General features: G+C 37.9%; 1 protein-coding gene across 3 annotated transcripts in view; it reads right to left on the bottom strand.

Moving 5' to 3' along the window:
• Positions 1–17,242, bottom strand: part of RIMS2 (regulating synaptic membrane exocytosis 2) — a 6,281,053-nt gene that overhangs the window by 1,969,714 nt on the left and 4,294,097 nt on the right. For 2 of the 3 annotated variants that reach the window (XM_044065683.1, XM_044065684.1), the window contains 2 exons: positions 5,703–5,882; positions 3,778–3,887 (listed from right to left, as the gene is read on the bottom strand). In XM_044065683.1, the coding sequence (XP_043921618.1) occupies positions 3,778–3,887; positions 5,703–5,882 (290 nt within the window). The remainder of the gene's footprint in view (positions 1–3,777; positions 3,888–5,702; positions 5,883–17,242) is intronic. The other variant, XM_044065685.1, reaches the window with a different exon arrangement.

The following is a 17,242-nucleotide window of genomic DNA, read 5'->3' as shown; positions in this document are numbered from 1 at the left end:
TATTTACCAGGAAAGTCTGACTGGACATGGATCCCATTTTCAGCAGAGGCCTGGGGAGAAAAGCTCCATAAAGATTAGTACAGCAAATACAGTAAATACAATACACTTGTTAATAAAGTACAATATAGAGTCAAAAAGTTAATAAGGTACAGTTTCAATGGCAAGAAAGGAGCAAAAATTAAATATATTATAAGGTCCATGGTTGGGGAAGATCTCTTCACGACATCTACAGATTTTTTACAGAATGTGACTCCTGCTTTTCATACATTAATGCCAGTAACAAGAGCTATCACTAAACAGCAGTAGCAGATACTGAGGAAACACTGCTACACCACCTAGAATAGGAAAAGGTGGCAACGAGAGGAGCAGGAGAAGCCTGTCTGAATAAAAACACAATCCGACAGAAAAAATTCACCAAAAAAGAATGACATGACTAACAGAGTAATCAAACCTGAATTAAAAGGTAAGAAAATTATATAAAAAAAATCACAAAAGAATCTCTGGAAAAGAAAACAATAGCCTGGGGCCACATTGCAAGCAATCAATTTCAACACGTGGCAGATGGAATCTGGAGAGAAGTCCCTAGACACTGAAGATTACAAGTAAAGGGAAAGTACTAAGGTACTATCTCTTATGAGCAGGGCTGACTAAGTTCCTGCCAGTCTTAGACATAAAGGTAAAAGATGAAACTCCCAACAATAGATTATCTATTATCCTTTTTTCTATCATCTAATTAAACAGAAGATGTACAGTAAACTCTAAGTTAACCTGCACCCATGGGGATTGGCAGATGCCAGATAACTGTAGTTTCTGGTTGCTTGAGAGTTACTATTAAAAATAGGCCTGACTAATACTGTACCCTATACTATTTGTTTGGTTTGACATGTTCTTAGGTTGGAGAGAGAGGGAATTTATTCCTGTCTCCCTTTTTAAAACTCTAAAACTCTAAAAACATAAGGTATGTTTCTGCAGGGGGAAACAAAGTGCAGCACATGAAAATTGTACTGTATTTCGTCAATATTTTTTTGCCAGTTGCTTGAGTTCCAGTTAACCTGAGTGTTTACTGTATAACACTCTACAGCCAACATAACAATGTTTTAAACAGGATCTGGATATAATACAAGCAGAATAAATGCAGACCATGAACACTTATAAGGATTAATGTTATCCGTTATACAAAGAGATTCAAAAATATCTGCATGTATGATTTATGAGTTACTTTGTTCTGCAGTGCTGCAAAGTGAAATCTGTACAATCAAAAATAATTTACTGAAAGTACATGAAACCACATGTTGACCTTCACAACCCAGAACATTCAGATACTTAAATTAAGTGCTCAGTCCATTTTCTGTCTTTAATAAAATAAGATGGGCAAGCAGAGAGAAGTAATGAACAACTTAATAAACTTACCAGATCTAGGGCAATCTAAACCAACAACAACAAGATGCACTGCACTGGCTTACTTTCCTCTGTGTTACTTGAAGTACATTTAAACAAGGTGGTGCACCATCCAGAATGCATTATCTACCACATTTGATAATAAATTAAACTGGAAGACTGATAGGATTGGTGAGTTAACAACAGAACTAGACAGGAAAACACATCTGATCTATTAATTCTCAAAAATGTGCCCCATTTCCATCCTTATGTAGTTTAAATTGTCTTGAAGGCAAAGACACGCATGCAATAGACAAACTGAATCTACAGAAATTACAGAGAAAGTACAAACAGGAGTGTATGGGTGACTATCACTACATAGTTCTTAAGAGTACAAAGACAAACATTAATTTGCATACTATACATCTAAAATACAGTCTACCAAAGAAACGGGAAGGCTGAATGGAGTAAGAAATCCGAATGAGATTATGACAGCAGCTGCACACACTTCCAACGTAAATCACTTGGTTTCCCGTAAACTACTGCACAACATGTAGGGGACATGTATTACACATGTCACTACAGATTAATGTTTAAACATATAAAGCAACTGTTAAAATATTTGGAAGAATGACTTTTGGAAACCAAGTGACACTGTTGTAGTTGGGTTTATTATGTAAATACAACCTAGATTGGCTGCAAATACAGAATTAAGCCCATTTCTAGTTACAGACCTTCACAAGATTCTATTCGTTCGTCTCCATTTTCTATAAAGGAACATAAAAGGGAACCAAAGCACAAGAGTTAAAATGTGATTCTTACGTATATTCTTTGCTCAGAAATTTAAAGCAAAACAATGCATATCGGCAAGGTAAAGTATACGAGTGATGTACTTCCCCTCTACTTTCTGTTAAAGGCCCATACAAGCAAACTCATTAATTTAATGCCAGCAATGACTAACAGTTTCATGTCATGCCTGGCATTTAAAGGCACCAGTGCTGAGTTCTACATACTTTCAACTGGACCAATCAATGAAGATCAACATTTTATATCATTCCTTAATTGGATTTATCTTGCACACAACAGGCAGAAAGAAACTGGTTTGTTTTACGTAATGAAAGATTAGAAAGAAAATGATTCTGGCAATACAGCAAATAATATTACCTAATCTGTTAAGAAACTCCTTGTTACAGAGAAACATGCAATTTTTGGAACATAAAGAATAACCCAGAAACAACCACTGGGAGTTTCCCCTTCCAACAATAACAAAATGTACAGTATCCAACAGAAACAGATGCTTAGCAATACAATGGTCCAAGTAAGATAGCCTATGTGATAAAGAATCCACAGCAAACAAATCATGACAATGCTGCAGAATAAGCCACAAGTACAAAAGGGAATAAGAAAGCAAAGTATATGTGCACAGTTATTTATGTTGTCTTCCTCAACAATGACAGTCAGCACTGCCAATCCTAGTTCCAAGACCCAAACACAACAACATATGCTTCTTACATGAAGCTTTACATTTAGTAAGAATTGTGAAGCTATTCTTTGCCATTGCAAGTCAGATACCAACTACTGCAAAAAAATCAGGCACATCTGTTTCTGTCACAAATAAACTGTAAAATGAGATTAAGGATAAGCTTAAACTAGAAACGTTGTACTGCATGGTAGTTTTAATAGAAATGAGTGAAATATAACACACAACTTTCTGGAAATTTCAAGACATGTTACAGAACTGTTTGAAGTCCAGCAGTTACAGATATGTACATTTCCTCACAACAGCAACATATTGCTGAAGGTAAGCATGAGTACCTATAATGCAAATCATTGATCTTTTCTTCAAGAAAGTGGTTAAGAATTTTTTGGGGGGCAGGCATGAGGAAAACTTTATCAGTAATACAAATGTAATGCACCATGACAGATACCAAAATTCTGCCTTTGTGACAAATATGCAGCAGCAGCACCACCACCACTGGAACCAAAAGTACATCTAGTAATACAATTCACCCCTCAGCAATGACTAAAACATGTTTCACAAGTATGTCATAGCAGAAGTGACAGTTTTCAGACGTTACAATGGAACACTACAAAACTGCAAGGATCTACCTTATGTTGCCATTAGACCAAATAAATTACTATTCTAGTACAGAAATCCACAGCTTAAACATTTCAGTAAATGCAAAATAACAGTATCAATTAAAACACTTCAGTAACATAACAGAAAGGGAGGAAAGTGTGCATACAAACAAATTTCACAGTTTATTCATTTTGCATAAATCAGCCTGTTCTTCAGACAGAATAAAAACAAAGTAAACAAATTCTTAGCATAGATCTGGAATATACAGTTTATAGAAGCAGGAATAGTACCTCTTCTAACAAATGAGCTGTGTCACTTACTTCTCTCGAGTGTTCCTTTCGGTGGAAGCTGTGGTAACTGCCTTCCCCTTCGTCCTGCTACTGGTGTGCTGCTGGGACTAGTCTGAACAGAACCACTGCGAGGATGAGACCTACAGATTAAAATGGAAAAATCATTAATAATGTCATTAATAATGTTTGCATAGCCTAAAGAGAATACCAGGGATGTAGAACAAAGAAAACTGCATTGTCACTACATATGTGTACATATACATGTATGCAAATATATATATATGTGTATATATATATATATATATATATATATATATATATACACACACACACACACACACACACACACACACACACACACACACACACACACACACACAGTGGCTATAAAGTGTACACACCCCTGTTAAAATGCCATGTTTTTGTGATATAAAAAAATGAGACCACAAAAAATCATTTCAAAACTTTCCCCAACCTTTAATGTGACCTATAGCCTGTACAATTCAATTGATAAACAAACAAATCTGTTAGTAGAAAAAATATGAAAAAAAAAAAAACATACAATAAGCTGGTTGCATAAGTGTGCAGCCTCCCTGACCAGTTTTCATCTTGTCTTTTCATCAATTTTGGAGGGATGTCCAGTTCTTTGCAATGTCACTGCTGTCCCATATTTTCTCCACTTTTTGATGACTGTCTTCATTGTGTTCCATGGTATATCCAATGCTGTGGAAATTTTTTTGCACCCTTCTCCTGACTGACACCTTTCAACAATGAGATCCCTTTGATGCTCTGTAAGCTCTCTGTGAACCATGGCTTTTGCTGTAGTGGGCAACTGAGTAAATGTCAGGAAAATCCTACTAGGACAGCTGAACTTTATCTGGGGTTACTCAGAGTCTCTTTAATTAATGGCAGGTGTGTACCCACGAAGACTGAATGCTGTAACTAAATCGAAAGGTGCTTCAACAAAAAGGGTGTGCACACTTATGCAACCAGCTTACTGTACGTTTATTTTTTATATTTTTTCCACGAACAGAGTTGTTTGTTTTTCAATTGAATTGTACGGGTTTTAGGTCACATTAAAGGTGGGAAAAGTTTTATTGTGGTCTCATTTTTTTACATCACAAAAACCTGGCCTTTTAACAGGGGTGTGTAGACTTTTTATATCCACTGTGTGTGTGTGTGTATATATATATATATATATATATATATATATATATATATATATACACACACACACACACACACACACACACACACACACACACACACACACACACACACAAGCACACTCACTCGCAGGTTTGTACTGCAGATACAACTGTAAATATCTAACTGAGCAACGTTATAACATTCAGAAAACAAAATATATGCAACTATTATATTTTATTTATATGATCAAGTCAGTAATTATTAAACCAGTGTATACTTTTGATTCAATTAAATGTCTTATGTGAATTATACATGTCTCTACAGATCTTTTATTTATTAAAAACTACAATACTCAGTTTCAATACATTTAAAAGAATTATTTTTCACACTATAACAGACTCATGTTAACATATGCCCTTTAAACCAGGTATTCAGGTTAGTATCTTTATTACTGTTATTATTAAGAGTGAATGATGTCAAATGGTTCTGGAAATAATTCTGATTCTCTAACAGGAAAAGAAAAGTGATAATCATGAAGAGATAAATGCATGGTATCATCAACGGTTCCCAAGATACATGACTCAAATTAAATGCTACTGAGTACTATGTTTATGAATAAAGTAGAATGATGTCCACACCATTATATCCACATAAGAATATAAGTAGTGTGCTTCAGTTAGAGAAGGTTAGTATCTACTTCTACTATCTATCTAAAATGAAAGGAAATATCATATAGCTAAAGGGAAATTAAAATGTGAATTGGTAGGGCGAAGGATTAGTTTGGTATTTTAGTTTGTTAGTTTCACCTTGATAAGGCAGGTGAAGGTGGGGCTGATCTTCCTGCAGTATAAGAAGGCATCGACCTCATGAGGTTTGTTTCAGGACGCTCAGTGGATCTGGAGCGGGAGTTGATCCGCTCAAACACACGCCGGTGTTCTGTTGATCTGGATCTTTGATATTCCTGTCTATCTGCTGCATCACAATTCCTGAAATGTTAGCCAGAAAGCCACTCAGTTGATCTTAGCCCCTTCTGAAACTCTTGATGCAAAACACACAACTATTGAACAGGAAAACTACAAATTCTAAGTTTTAAAATTAAAACACTTTACAAAGTAATATTTCAGTACAAAATATTTTCATTAGAACAGTGGGAAACAGTATATGTAACTCCAGTAAATGTTAAATACAACTAAAAATTTTAAAAAGAGCTGCATCAGAATCCAAGTATTTGAGCATACAACTTATAAGAACAATACATCTTCTGAGCATTTATGCTGAAATAATCACTTAGTTATCAGCATATTCACTTTTAAAATGATTTTTAAAAGAAAATGTAGTTTTTAATTGTTCATAATGAGAAGTTATGTACTTACCATAACGTTCCATGTTAGTTGTCTTCTTCTCGCCTTCTTTCCTGCTGGATGGGTTCAGAGCCGAACCTCGGCTCCGACTCGGCCTATTACTAAAGCTAGAGAGCTATTTTTACCAGCTCGAGGCTATCCTATGTCCCATAATGCTAGGCGTGATATACCCAGATCTCGTTTGACAGCTAACACTATGGACATACATGTCCCCACCATGACTGAGAATAGATATATATATATATATATATATATATATATATATATATATACATATATATACCTCTATATAAAAAAACTCTTATAAGAGCTACCAAGAAAAGGAAAGAGGTAGCTAAGGAGATAACTCTGATGATAACACATCTCAGAAGATACTCTCAGTCTTGCCAGGCTAGGGGGATGGAGGGAGGGACGCAAGAAAGAAGGCGTGAAGAAGATAACTAACATGGAACGTTATGGTAAGTACATAACATCTCAATGTTAAGTTGTCAATCTCGCCTTCATTCTTGCTGGATGGGACAGCGTCCCTAGCACCTTAGTCCTGGGTGGCTCAATGGAACAAACTCTTGAGTACAGTGGAACCAAAATCAGCCCTACTTCTAGAGGTCATGTCCAGCTTGTAATGAGAAATGAAGGTATGAGGGGAGGCCCATGTGGCCGCTGCACAAATGGAGTCCATTGGCAATCTTGCCTGAAAAGCTACTGAAGAAGCTAATGCTCTGGTTGAATGAGCTCTGGGCTTAATAGGCAGCTCTTTAAGCCTTAATTGGTAAATCAACATGATGACAGAGGTCAACCACCTGGACAAGGTTACTTTGGAAACTGGCAGGCCTTCCATGTAAGACAGGAAGAGCTGTTCTGATTTCCTCGTCTGCTTGGTTCTATCCAGGTAGAAGCATAATTGAAGGTGAAAATCTAGACAATGTAACTTCCGTTCAGACCTATTGGTATAAAGTGGGAAGAAAACAGGAAGATCAATGGTCTGATTCAGATTTTTTTCAGAGAGTACTTTGGGTAAAAATGACGGATTAGTCCTAAGTGACACTCTATCTTTGTGAAAAACAAGGTAAGGAGGGCAAACACAAAGGGCTTGAAGTTCTGATACCCTTCTCGCTGAAGTGATGGCTACTAAAAACAGAGTTTTCCAAGAGAACAACTTTAATGAACAGGAAGCAGCAGGTTCAAAGGGAGGGAGAATTAAAGACGACAGCACCAAATTTAGGTCCCAAGGTGGGGGAGGATATTTTACCGGGGGCCTAAGTAAGAGGGTTCCTTTTAGAAAGGCTTTACAAAGTTTGTGTGACATAATGCTGGTCTCTGATAATCCAACATGAAAATTCGCAATGGTTGCCAACTGAACTCTGATGGTGGCTGAAGAAGATCCCATTTGAAAAAGTTCTGCCAAAAACTCTAAGACTGTATGGACAGGGGCTGTAAAAGGGTCAGCTTTTTTCTCCCCTGCCCAAACAGAGAAACGCTTCCATTTGCTAGCATAAGTCTTTCTGGTAGTAGACTTGTGCGAAGCGAGGATGATGGCACAAACTGAATGAGAGATTGAGGGAAGCCTGGCTAGGGTTGGAAGTGGAGCAACCAAGCTGTGAGGTTGAGAGATTGGAGAGATTGATGCAGCCCGCCCGACTGATGTGTCAGAAGATCTGGCGCTGGGTCCAGATGCCAGGGATGATCTAGTAGATGACATTGCAGGAACGGGAACCAAATTTGTCGAGACCAGTAAGGGGCAACAAGGATCATTCTGGATCTCAAAACAGTTGCTTCCTGGATTAGCTGAGTAATTATGGGAAAGGGGAGAAAAGCATACAGAAGACCCCGGGGCCAATTGTGGACTAGAGCATCTCTGGCGGGAAGACCTGGGAGAGGGAAGAGGGTGAAGAAGTCTGGGCACTTGCTGTTTTGAGGGGTTGCAAAAAGATCGCAGCAAGGCTGACCACACCTCCTGAAGATGTTTTCCGCTACTAGCTGGTTGAGAGACCACTCGTGGGGCATGAGAATGGCTCTGCTCAGCCTGTCTGCTATGACGTTGGACTTCCCGGGGATATGCGTTGCTGCTTGAAACCATTGAGAAGAGATCGCCCACTGCCACAGTCTGAGTGCTTCTCGACATAGGGGGTAGGACCTGGTTCCGCCCTGCTTGTTGATGTACCACACTACAGACATATTGTCTGTCTGAATTGCAATAGTCCCGGTGGGTAGAGAGTCTTGAAGGGCCTGCAATGCTAAAAGCACCACTCTCATTTCCAAGACGTTTATGTGCAGGTGGCTTTTGAAAGGCTGCCATGTGCCCTGGACTGTCCTGCCCTGAAAATGCCCCCCCCACCTGATCAGGGAGGCGTCCGTTGTCACAGTAGCCACAGGAGGAGGACGGAAAAAGGGTCTGCCCTGAAGAACCTGAGGGGAGACCATCTACCACGAAAGGTGTCTTTTGCATGACTGAGTGATTAGAATGCTGTGTGACATTGGAAGCTGTTGAAAGGACCACTGGGAAAACAGCATCCATTGCAGGATCCGCATGTGAAAGCGAGCTAGGGGGAGTAATTTGATAGCTGCTGCCATGAGACCTAGGGTTTTTAGTACGAATCTGGCCTGGACTCTGCTCTCTTGTAGTAGGATTTGAACATAACCTCGAATGTCTAAAATCTTTTGTACAGGCAGTTTTGCTGACAGTTCCACAGTGTTTAAAACGGCGCCTATGAAGGTAATAGACTGACAAGGCAACTAGGCAGACTTTTCGGAGTTTATAGAGATACCTAGCTCGTTGCAAATTTGGAGGGTATAATCTCTGGAATGAAGTAGCTGATGCCTGGTGGTGGCAGTAAGGAGCCAGTCGTCTAAGTATGGAAACACCTGGAATCCTTTTCGTCTCAGGTGAGCCGCAACCACTGCCATGCATTTGGTAAACACCCTGGGGGCTGTGGTGAGGCCAAAGGGCAGGGCTCTGAATTGGTAGTGACTGGCTCCCAGCCGAAAGCGGAGAAACCTCCTGGAGCGCCTGTTCATTTTGATATGATAGAATGCATCCTGAAGGTCTATAGAGCACATCCAATTGTCCTGACCCAGGTAGGGTAGAATGGACTGAAGCGTGACCATCTGGAATTTCGTTCTTTGAACAGACTTATAAAATGAAAAAGTACCAGAACAGTCAACTAAAGAAATGTTAACCACACAATATGTTCCAATAACCACCGCCAAGTACACCAGCACGAACACCAATTCACTTGTACTCGATAAAATCCAACAAGTTTATTACAAAAATACATCAGTTGAGCGCTTTCATCTTGTATAAAGACTTCCTCAGAACAATTACTTCTGGTTTTTAAAGTTCTTTTAAATGTGTAAAACACATCAGCTGACTTACATTAATTATAATTTAAAGTGCCAGTGCTGCTAATTCTAATTCCTTCCTTATTATTATAACATTATCCAATACAAACTTTAATAAATACATCTAAGAATGCATCTATAAAAACATCTAATAAATACATCTAAAAACATCTATAATTAATTAAAGTGTGTATATAGATCATATATAAAACCATTTAAAATCAATTGCTGTGGAATGTGATACTAAAAAACTATGCTGATGAATTCACATTTCATATAATCCATCAGTATACAATAGTTTTACCTTAGGTTTTCTAATATGGGTTTACTCGAAATATGTTCATTAATTCCAGGGTATACTGACGCATTTAATTTGATCTGTCACCTTGTTTCTTTTTCCCCCACCATTTTTTTAATATCACCTCCTCTGACGTTGTGCTTCACCAATTCCAATATACCAAATCTAAAGGACGAACATCCCTCATTTTCATTTAGATGTTTCCATAAGGCATTGTTTCCATCATGTTTCTTAATACTATAAGTATGATCGTATATTCTAAATCGTAAACATCTAATAGTCTTCCCAACGTAGAAAACAAGCACAGTGGGTGCACATGGCCAAATAAACCAAATTTTTAGACCTACAATTTCCTTTCTGAAATGTAATAATGGTCCTGTTGTAATTTTCCAAAGTAATACTCGGAACATTAATAATGAATTGGCATTGTTGGCAAGTACCACACTTGGTGATTCCTCTGTCAAGAGTCCCCACATCTTTTTTGTTTCATCTCTAAGAGACGTTTCATATTAAACCCGTTCTTGTAGACAAAACTTGGCTGGTTACCCACTACTTTCAATATATTGCTATCAGCCCTCAAAACGTTCCAGTTCCGCTGAATTATATTCTTAATGTCCTCACTGTAAGAGGCATGTTGAATAACACAAGCTTTGTTGTACTTTTCAGTACCTTTGTTCTCATTAGATGTTCTATTACTATCAATTCCATCAGAATCGGGACCTACTCCCAACAAGGGCTTATACTTAATCCCCCACTGATTCCTAACATATTCACTAACATCCATTATCATGTCGATGGGATATCCCCTGTCAGCAAACAAGGACCCTATTTTCCTTAACTCTTTATCTAAGTCATTACCATCAGACGTCATCCGCGCTGCTGGGATACATTGCCCTTTAAAAATATTCCTTTTTTGGGCCCAAGGGTGATTACTGGTAAAATGAAATAAGAATTACTAAAGGTACTCTTTCTAAAAATATTGGACTTAAATTTTCCATTCTGCAAAGTAATTTGTATATCTAAATATGAAATAGTCTCCTTGTCCATATTAACTGTAAATTTAAAATATTCACTACAGGAATTTAGATAACAAATAAATTCGTCCAATTCCTGTTTGTTTCCCTTCCATAAGAGGAAAATATCATCCAGAAACCGGAGATAGCAAGATATATAACTAAACCATTTATTTTGAAAAATGTACTCCTTTTCCCAGTCCAGTACTACCAAATTGGCATATATGGGGGCACAAACGGCCCCCATAGCTACACCCTTGGTTTGCTTGTAGTACTCACCCTCATAAAAAATATAATTATGTGTCAACACCAATTCCATAAAATCAAGCACCAAAAGTGTCTTGTCCCAAGATAAAAGTCCTGCCCTCGTGATACTTTCCTGAAACCTGTTCATACCCTCTTCTTTTGGTATATTAGAAAATAGATCAACCACATCAATGGTTACAAGCCATTCAACCCCTTCAGATAAACTAGGTTTTAATCTTCCCAAAAAGTCCCAGGAGTCACTAACTAAATGTGGTATTTTCTTGAAAATAGGCTTGAGCCATTTATCTATGACCTTTCCAAAAGGAAAGGTCTTGGCAAAACTCCCTGAGATGATTGGTCTGAAAGGGGGGGTCTAAAAAATCTTTATGGACCTTGGGAATGCCTACCATGGCGCTGATAATAGGTTGGTCCACTTTAAGAAATTTATACAAATCGGAATCAATTCTATCCTCTAACACCAAATCCTCCAAAAACAGATCCACCTTGTGATATCCAATGTTGACCTCATTCAAAGAGGAGATCTCATATTTACCAGAATTTAACAAAATACTATTAATCTTATTACTATAGTCTCCAGAGGGGTAGAGAACTACACCACCCCTTGTCCGGCTTCATAATTCTAATATTAGTATCTTCCTGTAATTCCTTCAAAATACCTTGTTCATCCTTTGTTAAATTATATCTATTGTCAGACCTCCTTTGCTTGTTGTATTGATATAAATCCCCTATAACCTTTTTTTCAAAGGTGTCAAGAATATTGTTAAGGGATATGTACTTTTGGTTTTAAACTCCTTCAAATCCTGGTGTGTAATACCTTCATATTTAACACCTAAATTGAGTTTCCTAATAAATTTCTTTATATCTACTATACTGTCAACGAGATTAAATTTCCCATGTGGTATAAACTTCATCCCTTTGGAAAACAGGGTGAAGTGTTCCTTTTTAAGTTCCACACTTGTATAATTGTATATGTAAAAATTGTCATAGGAACTAATAATTTCGTTAACCTTAACTATATCCTGATGCTCCTCTCCTAAGGGGGATCTGTAGGAAATACCTATCTCGTCCCTCTTCCCCTTGATGTTCTCCCCGTCCTTTGTAATGATTCCTCTGAAGTTCTTCCCAATCTTCCTCTCTCTCTAAAAATCAGCATACTGTGATTTGTTACCATTGTTGGTAAAATCTCCAGTATTTCTATATGGCCTGGATGTCTGATGATCACTAAAGTTCCTACTTCCATACCCTCTCACGTTCTTATTAGGGTACTCTCTTGTTTTGTGCCCTGAGTCCTTCTCCCACCTATATGCTACACCCCTTTTGTACTGTTCCATATCCCTTTGTAATTTTTTACATTTACATTCAAATTGTTTGGTAATTTGACCAGCCACCCAATTATATTGTGATTCATAAAACATTTCACTTTCATTAAATAATAAATCATTTACTATAGTATTATTTAACTCATCTAATTCTGCCAATAATACACATATTCGATTGTCATTACAGCTAATAATAAATTTCATAAACGAAAAGCCAAAACTATCGAACAGTTTGGAACATTCTTTTTTACAACCATCATCCAATTCAACACCCATGGGTATTTTAAAGAACCTCAGGTCCATGGGTACAATGCTATTGTCCAAACATTTCTTTAAATAATTATTATCTAGCTCTAAACTCTTCAGAACCTTAAGCTTTTTACCAAACAAAAAAATTAAGTCTTTTAGTGTTTTCTCAACACTCCCAGTAATTACATGGTTACTGTCTTTTCTTGCCTTAGTCCACCATCAAAGTCAAATTCCCCCACCAAAACGTGTTGCAATTAAAACATCCTTTGTTACGATCTTTAAAAATATGGAGGGCTGTTTGACAGTACCTGTTTGCTTGTCGTGGACTGCAAAGGCATAAGTTTTCTTTGGATCAGTCCTTTTGGGCCGAGCTCCCGAGACGCTGAATTCCACCTCCGATCCAAGTTTGATTCCCTCCAGTACATTTCTCCGCTGGGGACTGTCATCCGCATTGGATCCATGAGGGGCTGGTCTACTGGGTAGAACGCCATTAGCCACCACGCCATTAGCCGCAATGCCTTGGGAACCTTCTCCACCTTCCTTCCGACACAATCCACATGTTGACGTCATAGTTTTAACGTTGTCAACCTTAGGATTAGGTTGAGTCATCAAGTCCAAAAGCCGAAAGCTCTCCACGCATAATTGCCATTTCCGATTGAAGTCCCTAATGTCATCTCTCTGAGGGGAAAAATGGAAGGTAATTAGTCCAACGAATCCATACTACCACCACGACCAATAAAATGAAAAGTACCAGAACAGTCAACTAAAGAAATGTTAACCACACGATCTGTTCCAATAACCACCGCCAAGTACACCAGCACGAACACCAATTCATTCATACTACAGGGTATGGTAGTAGGAACTTTAGGGATCATCAGACATCCAGGCCATATAGAAATACTAGAGATTTTACCAACAATGGTAACAAATCACAGTATGCTGATTTTTAGAGAGAGGAAGATTGGGAAGAACTTGGAGGAATCATTACAAAGGACAGGGAGAACATCACGGGGAAGAGGGACGAGATAGGTATTTCCTACAGATCCCCCTTAGGAGAGGAGCATCAGGATATAGTTAAGGTTAACGAAATTATTAGTTCCTATGACAATTTTTACATATACAATTATACAAGTGTGGAACTTAAAAAGGAACACTTCACCCTGTTTTCCAAAGGGATGAAGTTTATACCACATGGGAAATTTAATCTCGTTGACAGTATAGTAGATATAAAGAAATCTATTAGGAAACTCAATTTAGGTGTTAAATATGAAGGTATTACACACCAGGATTTGAAGGAGTTTAAAACCAAAAGTACATATACGCCCCCCCCTTAACAATATTGTTGACACCTTTGAAAAAAAGGTTATAGGGGATTTGTATCAATACAACAAGCAAAGGAGGTCTGACAATAGATATAATTTAACAAAGGATGAACAAGGTATTTTGAAGGAATTACAGGAAGACACTAATATTAGAATTATGAAGCCGGACAAGGGGGGTGGTGTAGTTCTCTACCCCTCTGGAGACTATAGTAATAAGATTAATAGTATTTTGTTAAATTCTGGTAAATATGAGATCTCCTCTTTGAATGAGGTCAACATCGGATATCACAAGGTGGATCTGTTTTTGGAGGATTTGGTGTTAGAGGACAGAATCGATTCCGATTTGTATAAATTTCTTAAAGTGGACCAACCTATTATCAGCACCATGGTAGGCATTCCCAAGGTCCATAAAGATTTTTTAGACCCCCCCTTTAAGACCAATCATCTCAGGGAGTTTTGCCAAGACCTTTCCTTTTGGAAAGGTCATAGATAAATGGCTCAAGCCTATTTTCAAGAAAATACCACATTTAGTTAGTGACTCCTGGGACTTTTGGGAAGATTAAAACCTAGTTTATCTGAAGGGGTTGAATGGCTTGTAACCATTGATGTGGTAAAAATTTTTTTCCCCAAAACCCTAAACTAAATGTGGTATTTTCTTGAAAATAGGCTTGAGCCATTTATCTATGACCTTTCCAAAAGGAAAGGTCTTGGCAAAACTCCCTGAGATGATTGGTCTGAAAGGGGGGGTCTAAAAAATCTTTATGGACCTTGGGAATGCCTACCATGGCGCTGATAATAGGTTGGTCCACTTTAAGAAATTTATACAAATCGGAATCAATTCTATCCTCTAACACCAAATCCTCCAAAAACAGATCCACCTTGTGATATCCAATGTTGACCTCATTCAAAGAGGAGATCTCATATTTACCAGAATTTAACAAAATACTATTAATCTTATTACTATAGTCTCCAGAGGGGTAGAGAACTACACCACCCCCCTTGTCCGGCTTCATAATTCTAATATTAGTATCTTCCTGTAATTCCTTCAAAATACCTTGTTCATCCTTTGTTAAATTATATCTATTGTCAGACCTCCTTTGCTTGTTGTATTGATATAAATCCCCTATAACCTTTTTTTCAAAGGTGTCAAGAATATTGTTAAGGGGGGGCGTATATGTACTTTTGGTTTTAAACTCCTTCAAATCCTGGTGTGTAATACCTTCATATTTAACACCTAAATTGAGTTTCCTAATAAATTTCTTTATATCTACTATACTGTCAACGAGATTAAATTTCCCATGTGGTATAAACTTCATCCCTTTGGAAAACAGGGTGAAGTGTTCCTTTTTAAGTTCCACACTTGTATAATTGTATATGTAAAAATTGTCATAGGAACTAATAATTTCGTTAACCTTAACTATATCCTGATGCTCCTCTCCTAAGGGGGATCTGTAGGAAATACCTATCTCGTCCCTCTTCCCCCTTGATGTTCTCCCCGTCCTTTGTAATGATTCCTCTGAAGTTCTTCCCAATCTTCCTCTCTCTCTAAAAAATCAGCATACTGTGATTTGTTACCATTGTTGGTAAAATCTCCAGTATTTCTATATGGCCTGGATGTCTGATGATCACTAAAGTTCCTACTTCCATACCCTCTCACGTTCTTATTAGGGTACTCTCTTGTTTTGTGCCCTGAGTCCTTCTCCCACCTATATGCTACACCCCTTTTGTACTGTTCCATATCCCTTTGTAATTTTTTACATTTACATTCAAATTGTTTGGTAATTTGACCAGCCACCCAATTATATTGTGATTCATAAAACATTTCACTTTCATTAAATAATAAATCATTTACTATAGTATTATTTAACTCATCTAATTCTGCCAATAATACACATATTCGATTGTCATTACAGCTAATAATAAATTTCATAAACGAAAAGCCAAAACTATCGAACAGTTTGGAACATTCTTTTTTACAACCATCATCCAATTCAACACCCATGGGTATTTTAAAGAACCTCAGGTCCATGGGTACAATGCTATTGTCCAAACATTTCTTTAAATAATTATTATCTAGCTCTAAACTCTTCAGAACCTTAAGCTTTTTACCAAACAAAAAAATTAAGTCTTTTAGTGTTTTCTCAACACTCCCAGTAATTACATGGTTACTGTCTTTTTCTTGCCTTAGTCCACCATCAAAGTCAAATTCCCCCACCAAAAACGTGTTGCAATTAAAACATCCTTTGTTACGATCTTTAAAAAATATGGAGGGCTGTTTGACAGTACCTGTTTGCTTGTCGTGGACTGCAAAGGCATAAGTTTTCTTTGGATCAGTCCTTTTGGGCCGAGCTCCCGAGACGCTGAATTCCACCTCCGATCCAAGTTTGATTCCCTCCAGTACATTTCTCCGCTGGTGACTGTCATCCGCATTGGATCCATGAGGGGCTGGTCTACTGGGTAGAACGCCATTAGCCACCACGCCATTAGCCGCAATGCCTTGGGAACCTTCTCCACCTTCCTTCCGACACAATCCACATGTTGACGTCATAGTTTTAACGTTGTCAACCTTAGGATTAGGTTGAGTCATCAAGTCCAAAAGCCGAGAAAGCTCTCCACGCATAATTGCCATTTCCGATTGAAGTCCCCTAATGTCATCTCTCTGAGGGGAAAAAATGGAAGGTAATTCGTCCAACGAATCCATACTACCACCACGACCAATAAAATGAAAAAGTACCAGAACAGTCAACTAAAGAAATGTTAACCACACGATCTGTTCCAATAACCACCGCCAAGTACACCAGCACGAACACCAATTCATTCATACTACAGGGTATGGTAGTAGGAACTTTAGGGATCATCAGACATCCAGGCCATATAGAAATACTAGAGATTTTACCAACAATGGTAACAAATCACAGTATGCTGATTTTTTAGAGAGAGAGGAAGATTGGGAAGAACTTCGGAGGAATCATTACAAAGGACAGGGAGAACATTACGGGGGAAGAGGGACGAGATAGGTATTTCCTACAGATCCCCCTTAGGAGAGGAGCATCAGGATATAGTTAAGGTTAACGAAATTATTAGTTCCTATGACAATTTTTACATATACAATTATACAAGTGTGGAACTTAAAAAGGAACACTTCACCCTGTTTTCCAAAGGGATGAAGTTTATACCA

This window comes from Protopterus annectens, chromosome 3.part0 (genome assembly GCF_019279795.1).
Source record: "Protopterus annectens isolate FY-2018-M chromosome 3.part0, PAN1.0, whole genome shotgun sequence".
Taxonomy (NCBI): Eukaryota; Metazoa; Chordata; order Ceratodontiformes; family Protopteridae; genus Protopterus; species Protopterus annectens.
Note: the sequence above shows the minus strand (reverse complement) of the source record. Positions and strands in the feature narration are given on the sequence as shown.